This window comes from Lynx rufus, unplaced genomic scaffold, assembly GCF_022079265.1.
Source record: "Lynx rufus isolate CCGP_SWC_20201006 ecotype Redwood Valley unplaced genomic scaffold, mLynRuf1.p SCAF_38, whole genome shotgun sequence".
Classification (NCBI taxonomy): Eukaryota; Metazoa; Chordata; class Mammalia; order Carnivora; family Felidae; genus Lynx; species Lynx rufus.
The window spans coordinates 1158997-1186197 of record NW_025814854.1 but is presented as its reverse complement, the minus strand read 5'-3'; the positions used below and the strand labels follow the sequence as shown (position 1 = coordinate 1186197).

Sequence of the window (27201 nt, the reverse complement as noted above, 5' to 3'; positions counted from 1 at the left end):
TCAGTTACTGGCCTGCTAGCAATTCCCCATGACGACTATGATCTTCTCCCATTCCGAGTTCTGCCTTTGCTTGGGAGACCCTCCCTTCTCCCTTCCTCAGGGTGACTCCTATTCAGCTCAGACGCCACCTTCACCAAGTCTCCCTACACCTCCTTTCCCAGGAGAGGTGTTCTGAGCACACCAGGCACGGCTGTAACAACTCTGGTGGCACTCTTCTCCTCATGGCACGCTATCTTACCAGTCTCCCTGTTTGAGTGGCCAGATTCTTCAGGGTAAGCCTAATCTAAAATTGTCCCTCTAGTGTCTTGCACACTGCTGACAATCTAGTCGTTAGATGCTTACTGACTAATGAGCTGTTTTAAATGACAGACTATGGGGGCTCCTGGGTGGCTCAGTCAGTTAAGTGTTTGACTTCGGCTCAGGTCATGGTCTCACGGTCTGCAACTTGAAGCCCCGCGTTGGGCTCTGTGCCGACAGCTTGGAGCCTGGAGCCTGCTTCCGATTCTGTGTCTCCCTCTCTCTCTGCCCCTCCCTTGCTCACGTTCTGTCTCTCAAAAATAAATAAACATTGAAAACAATTTTAAATGACAGACTACATTCTGTCCCTTATTGACTCTCCAAATAAGAATTTTATTACTTTGGGGCATCTGGGGGTCCGACTCTTGGTTTTAGCTCAGGTAATGTTCCAAGGGTTGTGGGATTGAGTCCCCTATAGGGCTCCACACCGAGCGTGGAGCCTGCTTAAGATTCTCTTTCTCCCTCTCCCTCTGCCCCTCTCCCCACTTGTGTTCTCTCTATCTCAAATTTAAAAAAAAATTATTACTTCTGTAATAAAATTGTAAATAAAACTTTAGAAGCATGACTAATTGCACAAAAATTCAGGAAGTGTATAGCATAAAAATAATTCATTGGGTGCTTTAGTTTCAATGTTTAAAAAAGGTCGTGTCACATATTAACATTTTCTGTCATATGACTATTATCATTTAGATATTCATTCTAATCTTATATACAAAATGTTTACATTCCCTGCTGAAATACACATGTTTGGGTGTATGCACACGTGTGCACTCCTGCACACACACACACATGCACACACTCACACACATGCACACACACACACACACACACACACACACCTTGAGTACATATACATAAAAAGAACCTTTGACTTTGGGAGGGTAAACCAATTTCATTTCTTCTGAATTCTTGCCTTCATATTTTTAGTGATAACATTAGAAACTAGTGTGGAATTCTATACTTGCAAAACTCAATATATTTAATTGTGTATAACGATTGACTTCGCATATCCAGTGTTCATGACTGCACTGAACGCAGCTGTTTTCCTGCTGTAATGCAGCGGATGTATAGAATTATATAAAATCTTTTTCTAGATTTGTTCATAACTATTTAAGTGGAGAACCATTTGAAGAATATCAAGAAAGTTCATATTTTTCTCGATTTCTACAGTGGAAATGGCTGGAAAGGTATGTTCTAATTTAGAATTCAACAAAAACAAGTAGTAAGTTCTCAGAATGTGTACCGATAGATGTATACTTTCCCATCTGTTAAAATACTATTAGAAATCTTGGGCTGTATATGGTATTTTTATACAGAAATTATTAATATGTGTTATATAATTTCTTCTGATTTAGTTGACTCTGTTCTGTCTTTTTAAAATGGCCAGTTACACCTGGGTGGCTCAGTCGGTTAAGCAAACGACTTTGGCCCAGGTCATGATCTCACGGTTGGTGGGTTCGAGCCCCACGTTGGGCTCTGTGCTGACAGCTCAGAGCCTGGAGCCTGCTTCAGATTCTGTCTCCCTCTGTCTCTGCCCCTCCCCAGCTCACACTTGCACTCTCTCTCTCTCTGTCAAAAATAAACAAGCAAACAAAAAAAAATAGAATAGAATAAAATAAAATAAAATGGCCAGTTAGCCCTGTGGGTATACTAGTTAGAAAATAAAACGTATCCTGGATTCACAGAAGTATAAACCAGTGCACACTGGTTCAGTCTTGTGGTCCGAGCCCTGCTCAGCTTTGTACAAGCCATGTGGACTCAGTCAAAAGACCTGACCTTCATGAGCATCGGGTCCTTGTTCTGTAAAATAGAGGTAATTCTATAATCTACCCCCACGGGGCTGCTGAGGCCACCTGAAAAACGTGTGTAAGATACTCAGCAGTGCTTGGTGTACAAAGTAAGTGTTCAAAAAGTGTTAGCTGCCACCAGTGTCACTGTTGTTTTCAGTTCTACTTCATGTACATTTCTTTCGAGACGTTGAGGATGAACATGTCCTCTGAGGTTCTTTTCCCAAAGGATAGTGCGCTGTAGATCTATCATTTTCCTCTGCAGCTTTCTGACCGGCCCGATAAGTATTTCATAAGTATTTCATAGTGTGGACTAGTTGCTGACCTGCCTTTAATTAGCAAGGATATTTGGACTGTTCCATATGTATCTTCAGTGTATCCGGTAAATCTTCAATGTTGACGTGCGCATCTGCCTCTTAGTGCAGAGAGCTGTGTCAGCAGAGGGGACCGAGTCCCTGAGCACAGGCACCGTGCCCCAGGCACTTGCTTTGAACAGCATGCTTTCATAAATAAAGCAGGACAAGAGCTAGGTAGGCTTTTCTGTTTTAAAATAACAATGTGATGTGAGACCTGAAGCTTTTTGTTTTTTTAATTAATTAGGCAACCAATAACAAAGGACACATTTAGACATTACAGAGTTCTAGGAAAAGGCGGATTTGGGGAGGTAAGTAATGTGTGACTAACCATAAGCAATACTTCTAGAAAAGTAAGATAGCAAGGGAACAAAAAGACGTGCTTCAACTTTACCAATACCTTTATTTCCTCACCGTGTGTTTTGGGAATAATTTTAGCCAACCATGTGAGTTAAGATTGAACTTCGAACAAAAGGTGCTTTGCTACATGCTTTTAAAAAATTCGGAGATGTGGAAAGAAATGTGCTATCATTATGATTTTTTCTTCACTTCATGTTTCTTATGGAAGCTGTTTTCCTGTGTTTGATTGTCCGATGTTCAAGCTCAGTTTGTCCCGACTGAAAAGATGATTCTGTTTCCATATTGTGGAATTTCTGTTACTCTATTTCCATAATTTAGGACTAGCCTAAAATCTCACTTAGTACAGGGTATATTATTAAATAGGCTTATTTATCTCAACTCTGTTTGGATGTGTATATGTGCCCCCACACCTACATCGAAAGATACTACACAACATCTAAATTTGGGGAAATCCTGAGGAAACTGTCCACAAATTCATGAGGCATGGTCTAAATGTAATGGCTCTCCCAGATAGAGACTATTGTGGGAGGTGGACACAGAATCACATGCAGTTCTGTTTCGGTAACTTAAAGAGGTGTTAATGGCCTCGCTATTGGTCTGGAGTGGTCATATTCAGCTCAGGCATTTACAACTGCCCAGAGCCAGGAGCTGTGTGTTTAGTCAGAAGCAAGTCACGCTGGCCACTCGTGATTTAAATCCTGCACACTCCCAAATTCCAATCAAAAGCCTAAACCAGACGTACCAGAATTGCCTTAACGTGAATTAGGGAGCTGGCCTCGAGGCCTTGTGCTGCAAGTAAGACCTGTAGTTGGACGTGGTAAGAAACTGGTCCTCGTAGCCATTACGTCAGGAGAATCCATGGTACTGACCCTCTGATACAGTTCTGGAGACCTTTTAGAGTATTTCAAGTGATCTCAACCAAAAATGTTTGCTGTCACCCTTTCGGAATAGATATTTCTGTAAGAAATCCACTCTGTCTTTCCGTACATCCTAGAGCAGGAAAATTTGCTCTCTTTAATTCATGCTATTCTGCCTTTCGTGATCTCCAAGTATAAAACTCAGATTTTGTCGGAGAACAGACGGAAAGGCATTTCAAGCACATGGATCTTGTGTTTACAACAGAATGTAGTTCTAACTGTAGCCATGTGTACATTTAAAAATGGACTCAGTGATAACATGTTTGCAGCTTTTAACTGTTGTGGAAGACTTGGTGTATTTATGATATTTATAGATTACTTTTTAACACATTTCCTTGTGTTTCCAAACAAAAGATTGTGTGGATGAAAAAAACGTTGTGGCTTTTCACAGACTTGTTCTGAATGTGCTATTTGTTACATCAAGTCTGAGCGCAGCGGAGTGAATATCTGTTTCTGTTCTGAATACCTGTCAGAGGGAGACTGTGACCCTAATGCAGACAGCCTCAGTTCCTCTTGTATTTGAGATAGAGAGAGAGAGAAGGAGGAGGAGGAGGGGGAGGGGGAGGGGGAGGGGGGGCAAAGGAAGAAAGAGAAAGAATCCCAAGCTGATGTGGGGCTCCATCCCATGACCCTGGGACCACGACCTGAGATGAAATCAAGTCAGACACTCAGCCGACTGAGGCACCCAGATGCCCTGCCTCAGTGCCATTTAAATCCAGATTCCAATGGTGTATTTACTTTTTCCAAATGCTAATACTTCTTCCGGTGGGTTTGAACGGACAAACATTTTGGTCTTATCTCGTCAACTACAGTACTTTCATTTATGCTTGAAGTCCTCCAAAATGGATCTGTAGGGCTCTGAGGCAGAACGGGGGAAAGAGAATTGGTAGCGTCTGTGCGAGCACGGTTGTAGAGACAGCAGAGAGCTGTGGAGAGAGCGTTATCTGTGAGAGATGGGCAGACTGGAGGTGAGTTCCTGTTCCATCGCTTCCAGCTGTGTGATCTGGGGCCCACCGTCCCCTTCTTACCCTTAAGGGGGAGATGATCCCTGCTTCCCTGGGTTGTTGTGAGCGGCAAATGAGTGTTCGTCTCCAGCCATAGTGCAGGGCCTGGCACGCTTACCTCTTCCTTCTCTCCCTTTGACTTGGCAGTTTCACTTAAAAGAATTATCGTAAGTTAACGATGGAGAGATATGCCATGGTTTGTGTGCTGTGTCTTAATGATTATATAAGGTTTGGAGTATTCATATATTGGGAGAACATTTAATGATGAGAAGAGAGTCCCACTGTAAGATGAAAACAGTATATATATTACCTATTCTATAATATAAGGCCGGTTCCCCCTGCCAAAACTGAGGAGAACTCAGGACCCTATACAGCAAATGTGAATGAGAGTCATCTTGTAATTTCAATGAGTTTTATCCTTATTGAGTTTTGTCCTTATTAATACTTTCTGTATTTTCCACAATGAACTTTATATTTTATTGTCGCAACCGGTGCAACAAACACTGAGATCAGGGTCCTGAAGGTAGGGGAATGTAAGAAAAAAAGAGAGAAGAGAAAGTTTGGGAACAGGAGGGTCCCCTGGGCTGATGGCCCAAGTGATGGCTTTATTGTTGCTGTACACAATCTTTTATGATATAAGATTCTTATGGATCAGGTCATTCTAAGAATAATCAGGTTTCACATAATTGCTGCCAACCAAAACATTTAGCTCTGTGTTTCTCGTGCATTTTCTAGACGGGTCACAACAAGACCTTGTTGATAAGATTGCTAGCAAAACACAATTCGCATGTTTGTTTCTATCTGACTCGGGGTAGAAAAAGGGAAGTAGCATTACTGCCAACACCTGCAGACCACAGGCTTCAGGAATTAACTTTCTCAGCCTTGACAAGGCTTTCGTATGCCCTTGAAAGTGGGGGAATGGGAGGGGTAACCACCGGGTTGGCTGAGTCAACAGGCAACCGTTGCTCGACCCGGTCTCAGCCTGGCACCGGGGCCCGGCCCCCCACATTTTATTATCAAAATCATTTTATTGATGGATTAAAATGATGTGTCTTGGGGCGCCTGGGTGGTGCAGTCGGTTAAGCGTCCGACTTCAGCCAGGTCACGATCTCGCGGTCCGTGAGTTCGAGCCCCACGTCGGGCTCTGTGCTGACGGCTCAGAGCCTGGAACCTGTTTCCGATTCTGTGTCTCCCTCTCTCTCTGCTCCTCCCCCGTTCATGCTCTGTCTCTCTCTGTCCCAAAAATAAATAAACGTTGAAAAAAAAAATTTAAAATGATGTGTCTTATATTTGCTTATAAGGTAATTGTGTTTGTGTATGTGTAGCATGTGCCTGTGTTACATGCCTGGGGGCACATACGTGTCTATGGTGTGCAGTAGGTGTGTGTGGTGTGCGTACATGTGTATATGTGTGTGTGTGGTTGCGGAGTAAGTGTGTACAGGGTGTGGGTATGTGCCTGTGGTGTGGGCGTGTGTGTCTGGTGTGGACTGGGTGTGTGGAGTGTGTGTGTCTGTGGTGTGGAGTGTGTGTATGTGTGGAGGGGTGTGTTGTGTGTGTGTGTCTGGTGTGGAATGGGTGTGGGTGTGGTGTAGAGGGTGTGTGTGTGTCTGCAGTGGGGGTGGGGTGGGGGGTGTGTATGTGTCTTTGGAGTGTTGGTGTGGAGGGTGTGTGTGTGTGTGTGTGTGTGTGTGTGTGTATAGGGGGTGGGAGTCTGAGGAAACAGGGTAACCCTGAGCTGATAGCCAGAGGCTGGGGGTCAGGCACTTGGGAGCTTATTATTCCCTCCTCTCCACTTTTGTAATTTTGGAAATTTTCTCATAATGTAAGGTTAAGGAGTATACAGATATTATTTTACAACTAAGTAGAATCAATGTATTAAAGGTTATGAATTCTCTGAAATCTATTTTTTTATATTCTTGAACTTAAAAAAAAAAAAGATAGGCACCTGGGTGGCTCAGTCGATTAAGTGTCAGACTTTGGTTCAGGTCATGAGCTCACAGTCGGTGAGTTCGAGCCCTGCTGTGGGCTCTGTGCTGATGGCTCGGAGCCTGGAGCCTGCTTCGGATTCTGCCTCTCCCTCTCTCTCTGCCTGTCCCCTGCTCATGCTCTGTCTCCCTCTCTCTCAAAAATAAACATTTAAGAAGAAAAGAAAGATGAATGTATTTAGTTTCAAAAGGTGTTGCTCTTGCAAGAAAACTGAAAGACCCAGGAGGACCCTTGAGTCAAGCGGCTGCTGCGATCACACATGAGGAGTCCCTTGTAACCGTGCGCCCCCCCACCGCCCCCCCCCCGAGTTCCAGGAGCACAGCCTCCCGCTCCGCTCACCAGGTTGTGTCTGAGGAAGCTGGGGGAGGAGGGAGGAGCCCGCTCTAAGCCCTCACGTGTCCGTGAGTGGAGTGGCCTTGGCCCATCACATGCTCTGGGCCGGAGGAATTGACATGGACAGGACAGGGTTTGGTGGTGGTGTTGGTGGTTGGCAGCCTAGAGACGTCAGGTACGTACAAAGCTTGTGGTTTCTTCTTTTGGACTAGGTCTGTGCCTGTCAAGTGCGAGCTACAGGAAAAATGTACGCCTGTAAGAAGCTAGCAAAGAAAAGAATAAAGAGGAGGAAAGGTGAAGCAATGGCTCTAAATGAGAAGAGGATGCTGGAAAAAGTGAATAGCAGATTTGTAGTAAGTATCTTGCCTTAGTCTTCTCTGTACGCGGTGTCCTGAGTCCCACCTTCCTGAGCGCACCTGCTGCTGGACTCGCCCACTCTCCACCCTGGGGCGCGCCCACTCTCCACCCTGCGGCGCGCCCACTTTCCAGCCCGGGCTCGCCTACTCTCCGTCCCCGGCTCGAAAACTCCGCAGCCAGGGCTCGCCCGCGCTTCCAGGCTCAGCATGTGCTGGGAAGCTGGGAACGTGCCAGGGACAGCCTCTTTCGTCTTAGTGGCAGCCCTCTTCTTTCCAATTCACTTCTTACTGGGCACAAACATAAATGAGTGGGGATCCCACTTCCAACTTCCGACCTGCTATAAATCTGTAGCTGTCCACCACTGCCTGACCTGTGGTTCCTCTCCACACCCAGCAGTGTGCTCTTAACCAGTGAGGGCCCTCCTCTCCCCGCGGGGCAGACAGACTTACCCTCTGGCCTTTCAGCCACTCGGACTCCTAGTCCTGAAAGGCACTGCCTCTGGTCCTTCTCTTCTCAGTGGCCTCTTTCTGACACTTGGCGAATGTATTACTGGCCCTCTATCAGCACATTCCAACTGTATGGAGCCTCAAATTCCAACGTCACTGTTTCAGGCAAGGATGGGACTTGTGGGGCTAGGGTGAACCTTGGGACCTTTCCAGGCCCTAGGCTGTGCATGAGGTGGTGTGGTTTTCATCGCCAAACCTGACTTCTTCACCCCATCACCTATCTCCCGTAGCATCTACGGCAACAGGAGGGTCTGCCTGAAGCGGGGAGAGGAAGGTACTTTATGAAAGAATTCGTGGTGTTACACTTACTTCGTCCCGGTCATTCATGTCTCAGGACTGAGGTTGGCTGATTTGTGGTAGGGAACAAATGTTCCGGAACAGAGGCCTGCACAGCCATCATGTACGTCTCCGTGTATGATAGGTCACTTCTGCACCCATGACACGAAAATCTCTCATAAAATCAACTCATCTGGGAGTTTCTTTAAATATATTTGTATAACTACCTTGAAACATGGAAATCCATAATCTAGCTTTATGAAAGGAACATAAACGGCATCTATGGTTTATTCTACTTAAATGAAATATTTTAGTTTCTATATTCTTGGCCTCTCCCAAGGAACCTGGAAGTAACTTCCTTCATCCTTTTTTTTCCCCAACTGAAGGATAATTGACATAATAATATCCTATCAGTTTCAAGTGCACATCATAGTGATTTGATATTTTTCTACATTGTGAAATGAGTCTCATGATAAGCCTAGTTACCATATCAAAGTTATTACAAGTTATTAAAAAGTTACAAATATTGACTGTATTCCCTACGCTGTACATCACATCTCCTTGACTTATTTGCTCTATGACCAGAAGTTAGTACCTCTTAATCCACTTCACCTATTTTCTGACCCCCCAACCCCTCCCTACTCTTGTAACAAGCCTGTTTAGTGTTGGAGTCGGTTTCTGTTTTGTTGTTTCCGTTTTGTTTTGTTGTGAGTGTGTTTTGCTTTTTAGATTCCACATATGAGTGAAACCATGCGGTGTCTTTCTCTGACTTGTTCTGCTTAGCATTGTCCTTTCTAGGTCCATCCACATTGCCACAAATGGCAAGATTCCATTCTTTCTTATGGCTGAGCAATATTCATTCTGCTGTATACACATCACATCATCTTTATCCATTTGTCATCTATCAGTGGCTGCTTAGGTTGCTTCCATATCTTGGCTATTATAACTAATGCCACAGTCAACAGAAGGGTGCAGATACCTCTTTGGATTGGTGTTTTCATTTTCTCCAGATAAATACCTAGAAGTGGAATTGCTGGATCACATGGTGTTTCTATTCTTAATTTTTTGAGGAATCTCCATACTGTTTTGCACAGTGGCTGCACCAACTTACATTTCCACCAACAGTTGTACAAGGGTTCCTTTTTCTGCACATCTTCACCAACCATTGTTTCTTGTCTTTTTGATTCTAGTCATACTGATAGGTGTGAAATGCTATCTCGTGGTGGTTTTGATGTGCATTTCCCTAATGGTTAGTGATGATGAGCATCTTTTTATGTGCCTGGTAGCCCTCTGTATGTATATGTATGTATGTACATTTGGAAAAATATCTGGGGGTGCCTGGGTGGCTCAATCAGTTAAGCGTCTGACTCTCAGTTTCAGCTCAGGTCATGATCTTATGGTTTCATAAGTTCGAGCCCTGTGTCAGGCTCTGTGTCGGCAGTGCAGAGCCTGCTTGGGATTCTCTCTCTCTCTCCCTCCCTCTCTCTCTGCCCCTCCCCTGCTCACACTGTATCTGTCTCTCTCAACATAAATAAACAAAAAAACCACAAAAATATCTGTCAAGTTCTCTGCTCATTTTCTCATCAGGTTTTTTTTTAACATATTTGTATAATTTAGAAAATATATTTTGATATTATCTCCTTATCTGATATATGATTTGTAAATATCTTCCATTCAGTAGGTTGCCTTTTTGTTTTGTTGATGGTTTCCTTCGCTGTGCAAAAGCTTTTTAGTTTACTATAATCCCATTGTTTATTTTAGCTTTTGTTACTCAGGAGACTGGTCTGAAAAAACATTCCTAAGACTGATGCCAAAGAGCTTACTTCCTGTGGTTTCTTCTAGGGGTTCTGTGGTTTTGGTTCTTACATTCAAGTCTTTAATCCATTTTTAAGCATTTTATTTTTTTTAATGTTTATTTATATTTAGTTTTTAGAGAGACGGGGGGTCAGGGGAGATAGGGAGAGAAGGCCCATGCATGTGAGCAGGGGAAGGGCAGAGAGAGAGGGAGAGAGAGAATCCCAAGCAGGCTCTGTGCTGTCAGCACAGAGCCTGATGTGGGGCTCGATCCCATGAACTGTTGAGATTGTGACCTGAGCCAAAATCAAGAGTCAGACACTTAACCAACTGAGCCACCCAGGCACCCCTCAAGTCTTTAATCCATTTTGAGTTAATTTTCATGTATGGTAAAATGTAGTGGCCAGCTTTATTCTTCTGCATGTAGCTGTCCAGTTTTTCCAACACTATTTATTGAACAGGTTGTCTTTTCCTGGTTGTATATTCTTGCCTCCTTTGTCATAAATTAATTGATCTTATATGCATGTGTTTATCTCTGGGCTCTCTATTCTATTCCACTGATCTATGTGTCTGTTTTTATGCCAATACCGTACTCTTTTGATTACTCAGCTTTGCAGTATAGTTTGAAATCAGGGAGCATGATGCCTCCAGCTTTGTTCCTCTTTCTCAAGATTGTTTTGGCTTTTCAGAGTCTTGTGTTGTTTCATACAAATTTTAGGATTGTTTGTTCTAGTTCTGTGAAAAGAGCTATTGGTATTTCTTTAATGTTTATTTTGAGAGAGAGAATGAGAGAGAGAGAGCAAGTGAGTGTGTGAGTGGGAGAAGGACAGAGAGAGAGAGAGAGAGAGAGAGAGAGAATCCCAAGCAGGCCTCATGCTGTCAGTGCAGAGCCCAAAGTGGGGCTCAAACCCATGAACCATAAGATCATGACCTGAGTCAAGATCGAGAGTCAGATGCTTAATTGACTGAGCCACACAAGCACCCCAGAACTATTGGTATTTTGATAGGGATTGCATTGAATCTGTAGATTGTTTTGGGTACTGTGGGCATTTGAACAATATTAATTCTTCTAATCCATAAGGATGGAATATCTTTCCACTTATTTTTGTCTTCAGTTTGTTTCATCAATGCCTTATAGTTTTGAGAGTACAGGTCTTTCACCTCCTTGGTTAAATTTATTCCTAGGTATCTTATTCTTTTGATAAAACTGTAAATGGGATGGTTTTCTTAGTTTCTGTTTCTGATATCTTATTATTAGTGTATAAAACTGCAACCTGTTTCTGTATGTTAATTTTGTACTCTCTAATGTTACTGATACCATTGATTAGTTCTAATAGCTTTTTGGTGAAGTCTGTAAGGTTTTCAATGTGTACTATCATGTCGTCTGCAAATAGTGACTTTTACTTCTTCCAATTTGAGTGCCTTTTATTTCTTTTTCTTGCCTAATTGCTATGGCTAGGACTTCCAGTACTATGTTGATAAAAGTGATAAGAGTGGGTATCTCTGTCTTGTTCCTGATATTAGAAGAAAAGCTTTCAGCTTTTTATCATTGAGTATAGTATTAGCTGTGGGTTTGTCATATATGGCCTTTATTATGTTAAGGTATGTTCCTTCTATACCCACTTTATTGAGAGTTTTTTAAATCATAAATAGATATTGAATTTTGTCAAATGTTTTTTCTGCATCTATTGAGATAATCATATGATACTTATCCTTCATTTTGTTAATGTGGTGTATCACCTTGATGTATTCATGGGTATTGAACCATCCTTGCATCCCTGGAATAAATCCCACTCAATTGTGGTGTATGATCCTTTTCATGTGTTGTTGAGTTTGGTTTAGTAATATTTTGTTGAGGATTTTTACATCTATGTTCATCAGGGTTATTGGCCTGTAATTTTCTCTCTCTCTCTCTCTCTCTCTCTCTTTTTTTGTAGTGTTTTTATCTGGTTTCAGGGTGTTTTTATCTGGTATCAGAATCAGGGTGATTCTGGCCTTGTAAAATGAATTTGGAAATCTTCATTCCTCTTCAATTTTTGGAAAAATTTGACAATAGGTACTAAGTCTTCTTTAAATGTTTGGTAGAATTCACCTGTGAAGCCATGTGATCCTGGACTTTTTGGTTTTTTATAGGAGTTTTTGAATTACTGCTTCAATTTCAATGCTTGTAATTGGTCTGTTCATATTTTCTATTTTTGTGTGATTCAGTCCTGAAAAGTTGGGTTTCTAGGAACTTATCCATTTCTTCTAGGCTGCCCAATACGTTGGTGTGTAATTATTCATATTAATCTTTTATGATTCTTTGTATTTCTGTGGTGTCAGTTGTAACTTCTCTTTCATTTCTGAGTTTAAAAAAGTTAATGTATTTGTTTATTACTGACAAGTCTGGCTAGAAGTTTATTGATTTTGTTTTTTCAAAGAACCAAGTTTTAGTTTCATTGATCTTTTCTATTGTTTTTTTTTAACCCTCTATTTCATTTATTTCCACTCTGATATTTATTATTTTCTTTGAACTTTGTTCTTTTTCTAGTTCCTTTAGATATAAAGTAACATTTTTTACTCCCTGCTTACAGTTGATCAGTGGAACCTGACCTGTACCTGTCACTCATTTCCTCCTGCTTCCCACTGCCCACCCTGACTGGCCCACGATATGATTATGTAGGATGAAAGCCTAACACTTTCTATATAACTCATTGTGTATCTAGCCAACCACAAATAGTTAGATACAATGCCAACCACAAATAGTTAGAAAATAAAAAAAATTTAATTGATACCATTTATAATAGCATCAATAAATATCAAAATCTAGGCAAAAATTTAATGAAAATATGCAGGACTTCTAAACTGAGAGCTAGAAATGCTATTACAAGAAATTGAAGAAGACCAAATAATGTTCATGGATCAGAACATTCATATGAATCAACATATAAAGATATTGCTTCTCCCAAATTGATATGTAGATTAAATGAATTAAATGCAGTCCTAACCAAAATCCCAGCAGGGTGTGTGTGTGTGTGTGTGTGTGTGTGTGTGCGTGCATGCAAATTGACCTACATACCAACAGAGAAGTGGGCAAAAAACTTGGACAGGTACTTCACACAAGAGGTTCCAAATGGATAAGTATATGAAAAACTATGAGAAGTGTCTCCTTTATTTGTATGTACAGAGAAATGCACATTAAAACCACAATAAGAGACAACTATGCCTCCACCAGCACTGACTGACGGCACAAAATGTTGGAAGGATGTACAGCAGCAAGACCCCTCTTGCACTACTGTGGAGAGTGTCTTTAACTTGTGTGCTAAATGTGGGTGTTCTACAAGTATGGACTGTCAGTGCTCAATGATTAGAGAGCATAGCTTTGATAAATCATAGTCCCAAGTGTCTTTGAAGTTTTGCCACCTACCCACTTAGCCACAGAAGGTTCTGTCCTTGCAGTACAGAACTGTCGTAAAGTCTTTGATAGGTACATGCCTGAGAAGCGCCAGGTGCATGATAGGCATTTTCCTGAAGCATATAGTATTTGGGTTTTCTAATTATAAATCTAACATGGGTTATTTGAATAATGTTAGCAAATAGAGTAAATCACCAATGAACGCGCGGGTTTTTGTGCTTTGTTTTTTATGTTGCTGTTGTCCTTAGGTTAGTTTGTCTTATACTTATGAGACCAAAGACTCCTTGTACTTGGTGCTGACCATTATGAATGGAGGGGACTTAAAGTATCACATTTACAACCTGGGCAGCCCTGGCTTTGATGAGCAGAGAGCGATCTTCTATGCGGCCGAACTGTGCTGTGGCTTGGAGGACTTACAGAAAGAAAGAATTGTGTACAGGTAAGAACAGCACGAACTCCTGGGCCTGAGAGCCCAAGACTCCCACCCGGCTACTGCTGACCCCTCACGAGCCTGGGCACAAGGCCTATGGGGCCCCTTGGTGGCCATTTGTAGGGTGTGGTCACTCACACCGTAGGAAATGGGGTCAGTCGGTGGGGAACCTTGGTTTTCTTTTCAGTTCTCTTCCATCTCTAGTAGGTTGGTTTTATTTGTTACGTTGATGAAATGTAGGCAGTTTTACTCATGTAAGAAGAGCCCATTTCCCAGATTCTTAGGCATCTTGAGAGCTCTATTTAAGGTTGTAGACTATGTTCCAACAAAATAGCGTACAATTAAATGCCTCAATATTTTGTGCCTTAGAATTCAGTAAAGAAAATTAAGTTTAATTTAATAGGTAGAATTAAATTAGTATGATCAAATATTTAGTTTTAGAGAAAGCAGTCCTTCCTTCCACCTTTAGGTGTGGAGCTCACGGGCTCTGACACCCTCCTCTACCCCTCCCTGCACAGCCCGTCCCTTCGCCTCTGTGTGGCGGTGCACCTCTATGTGGAGACCATTCCCTACAGGAGTTTCTCACCGTGCCCTTTTCCTGAAATTCCCAAGGGCTCTGTGTATCCCCTGCCTTCATCTCCCCCATACAGTTGGTCGTGAAATCACCCCTGAATGTCTCCCAGATCATTCTTTAGGGTCACTGGCTTAGTTTGGGTCTTCCGTAGGTTACCTGGCAGGCAGACACTTGAATGGTCTCCCTAATGCCAGTCTTGCCCCAGTGCCTCCTCCGTGAGACCAGTGACAGGCCTTCCTGTGATGTGGATCTGATCCTGTCATGCTGTTCCTAGCTTGGACCCCTGTGGGCCTGGCTCCCCTGACCGTGTGTGACACCTGTGTGATGCCTGTGTGATGCCGCTCCTCACTGACTGCTCCAACCCAGTGTCCTGCTGCTCCCCGAATGGGGACTCCCTGCCTTCGTGCTGGGCACATATTTGCAGCTCACACTCTTCTCAAGCGTCCGCAGGGCTTCATACCTTTGCACATGTGGTCTGCTTGTCAGACGCTTTTTTTCGCTGTGGCCTTTCTTCCTTCACTCTGAGACACTGCTGCTCATTGTCCCAGAGTTAGCATGGCAGTGTCCCCCCCCCCCCCGCCCCCAGAATGTGGCCCTGAAGAACTGTGCTGAATCTACTCTGCCTGCGCTCTACAGATGGAACAACAAAGCCTGGATGACAGCATATCTGTTTACGACATGGTTTACCAAATATCTTAAGCCGACTGTTCAGACCTACAGTTCAGAAAAAAAGATTCCTCTCAAAATAATACTGCTCATTGACATTGTACCCAGTCACCCAGGAGCTCTGGTGATGTATAGCAAGATGAATGTTGTTTTCATGCCTGCTGATACAACATCCATTCTGCAGCCCATGGAGCAAGGAGTAATTTCTAATTTTGACTTTTTAGTCTTACTATTTAAGAAACACATATCTTAAAAAATATAAGGCTGTAGACACCATAAATGGTGACTCTTCTGATGCAGCGTGAATTGAAAATCTTCTGGAAACGATTCACCGTTCTGGATGTCCTTACGAAGATGTTTCTTCCCGTGGCTCATGGGAAGAGGTCAAAATATCAATATTGACAGGAGTTTGGGAGAAGTGGGTTCCAGCCCTCATGCAGGACTTTGAGGGGTTCAAGACTCCGTGGAGAAGTCACTGCAGATGGGGTGGAAACAGCAAGAGAACTATGATCAGGGGCTGAATGGCTGCGATCTCAGGATCAAACTTGAACGGATGAGGAGCGCTTCCTACGGAGGAGCAAAGAAAGTGGTTTCTTGAGATGGACTCTGCTCCTGGTGAAGATGCCGTGAAGATGGTTGGAATGACAACAAGGCTTTAGAATGTGGCATAAACGTAGTTCATAAAGAGCGGCAGGGTTTGAAGGGACTGACTCCAATTTTGGAAGAAGTTGTAGTGTGGGTAGAATGCTGTCAGACAGCATCACGTGCCACAGAGAAATCATTTGGGAAAGGAAGAGGCGGCAAATTCATTCTCTTGTTTTGAGAAACTGCCACAGACACCCCAACCTTCAGCAACCAGGACCCTGATCAGTCAGCAGCAGTCTGCGTCAAGGCAAGACCCTCCAGCACAAAAAGGTTGCGGCTCGCTGAAAGCTCAGATGATGGTTAGCGATAAAGTATTTTTTTTTTAATTTTTTAACCTTTATTTTTGAGACAGAGAGAGACAGAGCATGAATGGGGGAGGGGCAGAGAGAGAGGGAGACACAGAATCGGAAGCAGGCTCCAGGCTCCGAGCCACCAGCCCAGAGCCCGATGCGGGGCTCGAACTCACGGACCGCGAGATCGTGACCTGGCTGAAGTCGGACGCTTAACCGACTGCGCCACCCAGGCGCCCCAAGTTTTTTTTAGACATAACACTGTTGCACATTTAATAGATTATAGTACAGTGTAGACATAAGTGTTATGTGCACTGGGAAACCAAAACATCCATTTGACTTGTTTTATTGTGATAGTCCCTTGATTGTGGTGGTCTGGGGCCAAACTGCCGTGTCTCTGAGGTGTGCATTACTGGATTGGCTAGAAACGAACCTTTCTATGAACCCAACCCTTCACCTCAGGCTTCCCCTTGCCCTCCGACAGAGCAGGTGAAAGGCGTGGGTTGGCCGGCACTTACCGGGAACTGGAATGCCTGTCTCCTCCTCTGCTGTGTCCACAACACCTGCCGTCGGGAGGTGCCCACTAAGTGTTTGCTGAATGAATGACTGATGGCATTCAGCCTCTGCTGGTACCTTCCCCTCCTCTTTTAAGCTAAGGACCTGTAAAGCACTGCTTGCGTTCTTCAAAAGAAAGGTTTTTGTGGCCTATTTCTTGTCAGAGATTGCCTCTTGACAACCTTGATCAGACCAGGTGGCAGAAAGATGACCTTCCTTTTTGCAGAGGGACAGTACAAATAAAAATGCTTTACTATTTCAAGTCTAAGGTCAGAAGAGAGGAGGCACTCAGGTTGGGCTTTAGACCAGCCTTAGGGTATAGCATGTTAGCGGTCAGAATTGAGAGCCTGGGGGCCACCTCACCCTCCTCCGCAGGAGCTTCCCCCGAGGGTGCCAGGCCTTCCGCGTGCCTCTCACCGAACTGGAAATAGCAGGACGGATGCTGCAGCCTCATGGGCTCCCGGAATTGTCTCTACCAGAAGTGCTTTAAGTCGGGGAAGGCTGCCCAGAGGGGCTGGGACTCACCAGGCAGCTTGGGTAGATGGCTAAGATCTGGGCAGTGGGAGAAGGGGTCATTCTTCCAGGGGAGATGAGCGTTGTGTTTGCATTCTGGAGAAAGTGGGCAGAGGAGTCCATGGAAACCAGAGCAGTCCTAAAGAGAGGAGGAAGGGAGAAGCAAACATGCTGGCTTTTGGGGTGCCTGGGGAGCTCAGGCGTTAAGCGTCTGACTCTGGCTCAGGTCATGATCTCACGGTTCACGAGTTTGAGTCCCACATCAGGTGAGCTCGAGCCTCGCTTTGGGTGAGTCCTGCTTCTCTCTCCCCTCTCTCTCTTCCTCTGCCCCTCCTGGGATTCTCTCTCTCTCTCTGCCCCTTGCTCACTTGCTCCCTCTCTGTCTCAAACAAAAAACATGTTGGCTTTCTGTTGCCTGCCAGGCCCTAGGCTGTGCCTGTTTGTATCTGTTATTTTTTGGAAAAGGTTAAGAAGTTGCTAAAGGGCCATAGCATCGTTGAGGTCTTTTTTGCAGATGTAATTTTCCTGGAGTATTTCGTCTTTTTTGTCTGTAGTCCTCTGCTTTTTGTTCCCATAAAATGCCTGAAACAGCGTAACGACAAGCCACAAAAGAAGCGCAGACTCAGTGTGGCCCAGGAGCACCCCTGGAGCTGGGCTGCCGCACGGCACTCGGGAGGCGGACAGCAGGTGTGAGTAGCATGGTTGTGTGGTTTTCCCGTGTAGTTGTGTCATACCTTTAGATACCTCTACGTATAACATGGCTTTGTCTAAACTGTTCAATGACAAAAAGCAGGTGAATGAAAGAAAGTGTAGATGTAATCTTGAGAGATATGTGATACTTTTGAGTGTGCAGCCTTATCTTCAGTTAAGAAATCAACCGTTTAATTAAAACAAAACAACGATAGGGGCACCTGGGTGGCTCAGTCGGTTGAGCTTTCGACTTCGGCCCATGTCTGTGCTGACAGCTCGGAGCCTGGAGCCCGCTTCGGATTCTCTGTCTCCCTCTCTCTCTGCCCCTCCCTCCGGACACGCTCTGTCTCTCTCTGTCTCTCCAAGATGAATAAAGGTTAAAAAAATGAAACAAAAAACCAGAACAACAATAAAGGTATTTGTGTGAGCACGCGTTTTAAGTCCAGCTGAGAACTTTCACTCGCAAACTCTCGTGCGACTTTTTTGCCTGTTCATTATGCAGACATGTGAAGGGGACTGCGGACCTTCGGGGTTTTGAACATCCTTTAAAAGTTAACTTAAGAACATAGTTTCTACAAAATCAGATGAACTAAAGTGCTTTTAGCTAGGAACACACTCCATGGGTCCATGCCCTGACACCACCTGAATACTAACATGCAGGCATAACCAATTCCTTATTATACAGCACTTGGGTTTCTGGGTAGTGTGGTTGACCCTTGAGCAGCCTGGAGGTTGGGGCATTGACTCCCTTGCAGTCAAAAATCCACAGAAGACTTTTGACTCCCCCCAGACTTAACCTACTCATAATTTACTCTTGACTGGAAGCCTTACTGATGACAAAAACTGTCGATTAACATATATTTTGTATGTTATGTGTATTCTACCTTATTTGCTTACAGAAAAGCAAGCTAGAGAAAAGGAAATGTTAGTAAGAAAATCATAAGGGGAACATACATTTACAGCACTAGACTGTAAGAAAATCCATGTGTAAGGGGACCCATGTTATTCAAGGACCAGCTATGCTTTCTTTCCATGTAAAGCTTTTCCCAAGACCAGCCTACTAGCAGCTGGATACAGAGAACAACCTTCTCTGTGTTCTTCAGCCTCTCTGGGGATGGCAGATTCTGCTTGCTATTGTTTGGGTAGTGTAATTTCTCTTAAATTACAAGAATTATTTTACATAACAATGTACAGTCTGTATGCAGGTGAATATGGCAAAAGGCTATGAAAATTTTAATGAGTTACCTTTTTAAAATGTTTTCAATTTTGCCACTATGGAAAACAGTACGGAGGTGCCTCAAAATATTAAAACTAAAACTACCATATAACATAGCAGTTTCACTTCTTTTTTTTTTTAAGTTTTTTTTTTTAATGTTTATTTATTTTTGAGGCAGAGAAAGACAGAGCATGAACGGGGGAGGGGCAGAGAGAGAGGGAGACACAGAATCTGAAGCAGGCTCCAGGCTCTGAGCCATCAGCCCAGAGCCTGACGGAGGGCTCGAACTCACGGACCGCGAGATCATGACCTGAGCTGAAGTCGGCCGCTTAACCGACTGAGCCACCCAAGCGCCCCAACGTTTATTTATTTTTGAGACAGCAAGAGACAGAGCATGAATGGGGGAGGATCAGAGAGAGAGGGAGACACAGAATCCGAAACAGACTCCAGGCTCTGAGCTGTCAGCACAGAGCCCGACGCGGGTCTCGAACTCACGGACCGCGAGATCATGACCTGAGCCGAAGTCAGACGCTCAACCGACTGAACCACCCAGGCGCCCCACTTCTTTTTTTTTTTTTTTAATTTTATTTTTAATTTTTTAAAAAATTTACATCCAAATTAGTTAGCATATAATGCAACAATGATTTCAGGAGTAGATTCCTTAGTTTCCCTTACCCATTAGCCCATGCCCCCTCCCACATCCCCTCCAGCAACCCTTTGTTTCTTCTCTATATTTAAGAGTGTCTTATGTTTTGTCCCTCTCCCTGTTTTTATATTATTTTTGCTTCCCTTCCCTTATGTTCATCTGTTTTGTATCTTAAAGTCCTCATATGAGTGAAGTCATATATTTGTCTTTCTCTGACCGACCAATTTCGCTTAGCATAATACCTTCTGGTTCCATCCATGTCATTGCAAATGGCAAGATTTCATTCTAAACCACGTTTCCTTTACTAATCCTCACAAAACTAAAAGTAGTTATTAAATCAGGATGATTTCTACAGTTTTATTTTATAATAAACAAGTTTAACAAGTTAAACTTACAGTACATGCCCTTCCACTTTGTTTCCACGTATCACTGTTTTTAAAGAAAACCACTCCCTATGATATGAATAACAAAAGATGCTGCTGGATATGGTCAAGATATATACTAATAACACTTATTTGTACAACACATAGCATTTTCAGAGCCCTTTGGCATACACTGTAATTTACCGTCTCAACAATTTTGAGGGATCATGTCTATTTACAGATTAAGAGGGATTGTCTCTTGTCACCTTCTCTGTGAATGATGGATACTGATCCAAGTCTTGTGTTCTATCCTTTGTGCCTCACTCTTCCCCGTAACAGGAGGGAAAACCTGAATCTTAACCTGTTTTGTTGTTTTGTTACATTTCTCAAGAAAGTTGACTCTGCCTTAATTAAGCAAGATGAAATTTCCACCTGTCAGGAATGCTGTAGTTAGAAATTGTTAAGGGAAATGGATGTTTAGTTGCGCATTGGATTTCTTTTTCTAGCGAATGAGCTGTGGATTGAAACGCAGATGATATTATTCACCGTAAGGAGAAGGCAGTTGGTGTGCAGGAGAGTAATGGTGGGAAGGAAAGAGTTTGGACCTACACTTTTCCAGTAGTGAATTGGCCCATACAGGCCATTAGTACAGATTATTGCTATCACGTTAGATTTTTCAGTAGCAGGAAGGATCATTCAGTCATTCCAGAAATGTATATTGAGTCCCAGATGTACACACACTTCCTAGTTGCATGCTAGAAGCACACTCCGGGGAACAGATTGGATTTTGAAGTCCTTGTGCTCAGGAAGCTTGTAACCAAGAGGCTAGAAGGGTAGTGTGCAAATACACACGTAAATAGAGATATAACTACCATTTACAAGAAGCGCTTCAAAGGATAATCTCTTGTTTCCATTGGTTTTGAAACATGGAAGTTAATTTAAAGTGAGAATGGCAGATCTTAATGTTTAAAAGAACTATTAACCTGCGTGTGACCCACATCCTCCCAGATTGGACATTTCTGCCTCATAGCAGTATCTGTCTCTAAGGACAATAGCAACTAAACAGATCCATTCTCTGGAGGCTGTCTTGGACAGGTGAGCTTTTCTGAAGTGGGGGGCATGGTGGCATGACAGGGGATGGGGACGGACCTTAGAATGTTGCCCTGAGGCTCATGAGCCCCATTACCTTGAAGAACGTTTAAGGGAACTCTAGGGAGCGAGCCAAAGTTATTTTTGCCTTTGTTTCCTTACTCTCCCCCTTCCGTGATGGAGAACATCGCTCCTGATGCCTTCTGATCGGGGTGGAGCTGTTTCCCAAGACCAACGTCTGTTTAGACTGTACTGAAGATCCAGCGTTGCCAGGGTTTAGGAAACCCTCACCTGTGGCCGGGCCAGCCCTTGCCATTCTCTTCACCTGACTCTCACAGTGTGCCCAGCAGATCGCTCACCCCCGGCCTCACTCCCCAGGAGAGGCCGGCTACGTGGCAGGACCTGGCAGGGAGTGAGGTGTCTTCCACCAGGAAGACAGAGGGTCATCGGGGGAAAGCAGGGCACTGGGATGTGGACAAGGGAGGAAGTCACCGGATGAGCTGCTGAAGCCTCAGCCTCCAGAAATCAACTTACGCCTCAGTAACAGTCTGAGAAACGTGATCCAGATGGCAAAAATGTCTTCAACAAGAAGAGGATGGACATAAAGCCAGAAAATGAGTTTCCGGCCCCAGAGCATGGAGGTGTAAGATCACTCTTAAATGGCTGGGAGCACAACGAATTATATGCAAGCTATACCCAAGTCAGCAGGCTGTGTGTGTGTGTGTGGGGGTGGGGGGTTGTACAAATGTAAGAAGATGACCTCACTTGTTTTTAACCTCCTCCTTGGACGCTCCTGTACATGCTGACGTCAGCGTGTGTTCCTGGCTCCAAAAGCAGCTGAAAAGATCACTAGGAAACCCCTCCCCGGGCAGGTGAGGAAGCCAAGCCCTGGAGGCCGAGTGAGTGGCCAGTGATGAGGCAGTGCTCAGTGTCCTTCAGTGTCCTCCTCACCCCGTGCCCCAACTTGGAGATGCGTGAAGACAGCCATTAAGTTGACTAGAAGCCTGGAGAAATCGTTTTTGGAGGAAGGTGGGAGAAACAACACGTTGTGGCCTAAAGCGTGGCAGCGGATTGCTCATATGCGCGCAGCTTACAGCGGGTGTGTGCGGGAGAAGCGGGTGGTCTGGGGCCTGTTCCAGCTTGTCCTTGAGCATCCCTGTGACACCTGTGCTTTGCTCGTCCTCGAGACTCACATTCTGCCCACAGCTCCTTCACAGATCTCGTGGCCCCGACAGGAGGCGGTGCCTGTGCCGTGGGTAAGCACAGTCGTGGTGTGTGTGGGTAGTGAGCTGACCCAAAGGCCGCCTCTACTGTTAACTCCTTTGGGAGACGGATACAGCACACTTCCTTTCAGAGTGAGCGGACTGGCTGTGCACGGTGGCCCCGAGTGTGCGCTGCTGAGCTGTGCCCCGGGGTCAGGTCGGGAGGTCTCAGGCGGGGCCCCAGCTTGTATTGTGACCAGTTCTGCAGGGAGCAGTGAGGCTTGGGAAGTCCCCAGAGGAGGTTCTAGTAATTTGGGTAGGCAGGTATTGTGGTGGTGATGAGTGTAAATTTACGTAAACAAGAAGGCTGGGGAAGTTTCGTGTCAAAGAAGACTCCTTTTCTTAAAAATAACATTTATTAGGATTTTTTTTTTTAAACAGAAAAGAATAAAGGAAAAAACAAAAATGTTCATCATTCCGCCCAGATAATGCAAGAGCATATGCATGGGGCTAGAAAAGGCAAACACAGGGGTGCCTGGGGGGCTCAGTAGTTAAGACTCTTGATTTCAGCTCAGGTCACAATCTCACAGTTCTTGAGTTTGAGCCCCATGTTGGGCTCTACGCTTACCTGACTGAGCCACCCAGGTGCCCCTAAGTAAATAAATTTTTAAAAAAAGAAAAGAAGGGGCGCCTGGGTGGCTCAGTCAGTTGAGTGTCTGACTTCAGCTCAGGTCACGTTCTTGCGGTCTGTGAGTTCGAGCCCCGCGTCGGGCTCTGTGCTGACAGCTCGGAGCCTGGAGCCTGCTTCCGATTCTGTGTCTTCCTTCCCCTCTGCCCCTCCCCCACTCATGCTCTGTCTCTCCCTGTCTCAGAAATAAACATTCAAAAAAATTTTTTTGTTTTAAATAAAAAAAGAAAAGAAAATGCAAACACAGAAGGCCCCCACGCCTCTGCCACTGGTCTCTGTCCCCAGGGAGACCGTTACCACAGTGGCGTGGGTGTTGCTACAGGAAATGTTTCTCTGCAGCTTCTCCTCTCCCTGGGCTTGGAACCAGGTAACCTCTCTCCTTTCCCAGGGCTGTGGGAGTTGGCCTGAGCAGGTTTTACAGGAAGTGCAGCCTGTGGGCCTTGTGGGCAGCGCTCTCACTTCAGCTGCTCCTGGTTCTGCGGGGCCTCTCTCTACAGAGCTTTCTGGAGGCCAGCTGCTTCCAGCCACCATTGCTCTCACTAGCTTACTGTCTGTCCATCTGTCCTGCTGCTTCTGCCTCCTCTGTAGGTTCTAGTCATTTGGCCACAGATCAGGGGTGATGCTCAGGGGACACAGTGTTGTGATAGGGCCTTACTGGAAATCGGAGTTAAATGTAAATCCTTTGAAAAATAAAATTTTGGGGGCTCCTGGGTGGCTCAGTTGGTTGAGCACCCGACTTCGGCTCAGATCATGATCTCGTGGTCTGTGAGTTTGAGCCCCACGTCGGGCTCCGTGCTGACAGCTCACAGCCCGGAGCCTGCTTCCGATTCTGTGTCTCCCTCTCTCTGCCCCTGCCTTATTCATGCTCTGTTGCTCCTTCTCTCTCGGTCAAACATAAATTTAAAAAAAAAAATTAAAAAATTTAAAAAAAAAAAGAAAAAGAAAATTTTTTCTCTCTAAGGGAAGAAACAAACAAGCAGCAGCTTGAAATATTACTTTTAAGATATCTTAGTCTTTCATGATCTATATTTATTCAAAGTTTATGGTATTCCCCACCTCCCCTTCACAACGAACTACCAATAACAGTCACTGCTGTTGGTTACCTGCTTCCCGCTGCAAGGCCTGAGCTCCCCAACCCTGCCTTGCCGGGAAGCGGGTGGGTGTGGATGGCGCTGTGAGGGGAGGACACCAAGGCCTAGGGCGGTTAAGGCCACGCAGCGGAGAAGTGGCAGACCGTGCCTGTCTGACCCCCAGAGCTGAGTTCTTCCGGTACGGGGGATTTTCACTTGTTGACGTTTTAAAAAGTACGTTAATGATAAGAGAAACAGCCAAGTTTATTATGGACTAATTCCTTGCTGACCTTCCATTAGATCCGCGGGCCTGTGCAGAGCGGTTCGCACACCGCTGGCACACGCACGGTGTTGGCCAAGATGAAGTCTCTGTGGGGTCCTCGTCCTTCCCGGCGACAGCGTGAAGGGCTCATGAGCTGACCCACAGAGGGTGGTCTTGTCATCTCCCGTTCTTGCTGCTGCTCAGAGTAGAGACATCTGTGGTCATTTCTGCTGGGTGCTGAGGAGTCACAGTGTCGCCTTGTGAATAACTGAGCTTTTTGTTGTTGTCCCTTCCTTTGTAGAGACTTAAAGCCTGAGAATATCCTCCTCGATGACATTGGTAAGTGAGTGAGCTTTTCACGTCTAACGCATAAGGCTTTGTTAGGAGGGACCTGGCTACAGAGAGTTAATGTGCACTTAGCCCCTTATCGCAGAACAGAAACAACACCAGAAAGAGAAACTCATTGGTACATGTTCTTTTCAAAATCTAATAGAGATAATAACATTGTCATTCCCCCGTATTTAGGCAAGAAGCCTAAATAGTCATAGTTTTCCGTTAATAATTGAGTTCTAGAAGCATATTAAAATAAATTCAAAAGTAAGAACATTTTCCTCTGCCCATATCTTGCTTTTTCCCTTGGAGGGGTATATCTTTGCCCTCCTAAATACTGGCCCGCTGCCCTTGCCTTAGGCTTCTTTCACAGAGCAGGAGCGCAGGTGGCTGGTTGGGGACCCTGTGAGCACAGGTGGGGAATGGCCCTTCTGGACCGGCTCATTGTCATCAGCAGGTGCCCCTCCTCACTTCTCGGGGTGATGGCTGCACTGGGAAATGCCTTCTGGCCCTTAACCCGCGGTTCACTGTGCTGTGCTGCTGACCAGCGGGGCGTGAAAGTGGCTTTGAAAACAGAGGATGTACTCTGTGTGGAAACGGGAAGTGATCTCCAAGATACAACATTCCCTGGAAAGAAGTGAGGTCAAGAACAGCATAGAGTGTGCTGCCTTTTGTGTAAAACGAGAGGGGAAGTAATGTGTAGTTGTATTTGCTTTATACGTACAGACCTGAAGAAACACAAAAGAAGAGTCATAAGAAACTGTTAAGAGTGCAGATAGCCTAGGGGGAGCAGGGTTTCCACCGACACTAATGCCCTTTTATATTTTTCAGTATGTAATTCAGTTTCTGCAAAAGAACCCACAACATGCTGGGATTCTTATTGGAATGGTGTTGGATCTATAGAAACTTTGTGGAGAACTGACATCTTAACAATATTAAATCATTCCGTTTAAGAAAATAGTATATAATCCCGTATATTTGGGGCTCATTTAATTTCTCTCCACATTATTTTGTGATTCTGTTCGTTGTAGCACCATGTGAGTACATTCGTTATTCAGAAGTCATGTGTTTGTATTACTTTTTTTTTTAACGTTTATTTATTTTTGAGACAGAGAGAGACAGAGCATGAACGGGGGAGGGACAGAGAGAGGGAGACACAGAATCGGAAGCAGGCTCCAGGCTCTGAGCCATCAGCCCAGAGCCCGACGCGGGGCTCGAACTCACGGACTGCGAGATCGTGACCTGAGCCGAAGTCGGACGCTCAACCGACTGAGCCACCCAGGCGCCCCTGTTTGTATTACTTTTTTTTTTCCAATGTTTTATTTATTTATTTTTTTTGGGACAGAGAGAGACAGAGCATGAACGGGGGAGGGGCAGAGAGAGAGGGAGACACAGAATCGGAAACAGGCTCCAGGCTCTGAGCCATCAGCCCAGAGCCCGACGCGGGGCTCGAACTCACGAACCATGAGATCGTGACCTGAGCCAAAGTCGGATGCTCAACCGACTGCGCCACCCAGGCTGTTTGTATTATTTTTAAGTGGACTCAGTGAAACTCCACGGAGATGTTTGTAGTTCTTTCTGTGCATCGCTCCCTCCTCTCCAGGACTTTCCCCCACAAATTTGAGCCGACCTGTCTTCCCTCAGTTCTAATCTCTGTCTTCTTAACTTAGCAACACCACCTGTTCTGTGTAGGCTCCTTCTTGCAGTGCTGGGATCCGGAGGACGGCAGGACCCAGCTGTCTTGTTTCTCTCCTGTCGGGAAGCACCATCCCTGGCTACCGTAGACCCAGTGCCGAACAGTGTATTGGGGCCATTTTTTAATTATTTCTGATTGAAGAGCAAGTGTTGTATCAGTTACTCCTTGTTGGTTGGAGGCAGAAGTTCCGGACATTCTTAGTGCACCTTCCGTACATTCCGGTGGGGTCTAGTTGTACATATCGGGGTATCCTTTTTCAGTATCACGTTGTGGTTTTCACCGTAAGGGTCGTTTTTGCTATTTGATGTTCTTTAATGGTATTGTTTTTAAAACTTCTATTTGCTTGTTGCTGGTATTTAGAAATCTAATTTCCCCTATTATTTGCATTTTACATTACTGTCTGATACACTGTTAAAATGGAACCAATATCAGTACATTATTATTAACAAAAATCCATGGTTGACTTTAAGGCTCGTTCTCTGGGTTGCACATTGTGTGGGTCTTGACAAAGGTGTGATGACATATGTCCACCCTTACTGTATCACACCGAGTAGTTTCACAACCTGAACGTCCCCTGTTGTATCACATATCCAGCCCTCCTACCCTCCTTCCAAGCCTGGCAACCACCCATCTCTACTCACTCTGTCGTTTTGCCTTTTCCAGAAAGTCATAGACTTGGAGTCGTGTAGTGTCTAGTCTTTGCAGACTGGCTTCTTTCACTTAGTAATACACATTTAAGGTTTCTCCAGGTCTACGCTGGAGGGCTCATGTCTTTTTACTGCTGAATAATATTCCACGGTCCGGATGCACCAGAGTTTATTTGTCATCACCTGCTAAGGACATCTTGGTTGCTTCCAAGTTTGGGGAATTAGGAATAAATCTGCTCTACACATCCACATGCAAGTTTTCGTGT

The 27201-nt window shown here is 44.6% G+C and overlaps 1 protein-coding gene across 1 annotated transcript in view; it reads left to right on the top strand.

Moving 5' to 3' along the window:
* Positions 1-1472: 1472 nt before the first annotated feature.
* Positions 1473-27201, top strand: part of GRK4 (G protein-coupled receptor kinase 4) — a 45260-nt gene continuing 19531 nt past the window's right edge. Inside the window, exons 1-4 of the mRNA XM_047094234.1 lie at positions 1473-1484; positions 7250-7390; positions 13613-13803; positions 24564-24601. Of these exons, the coding sequence (XP_046950190.1) occupies positions 1473-1484; positions 7250-7390; positions 13613-13803; positions 24564-24601 (382 nt within the window). The remainder of the gene's footprint in view (positions 1485-7249; positions 7391-13612; positions 13804-24563; positions 24602-27201) is intronic.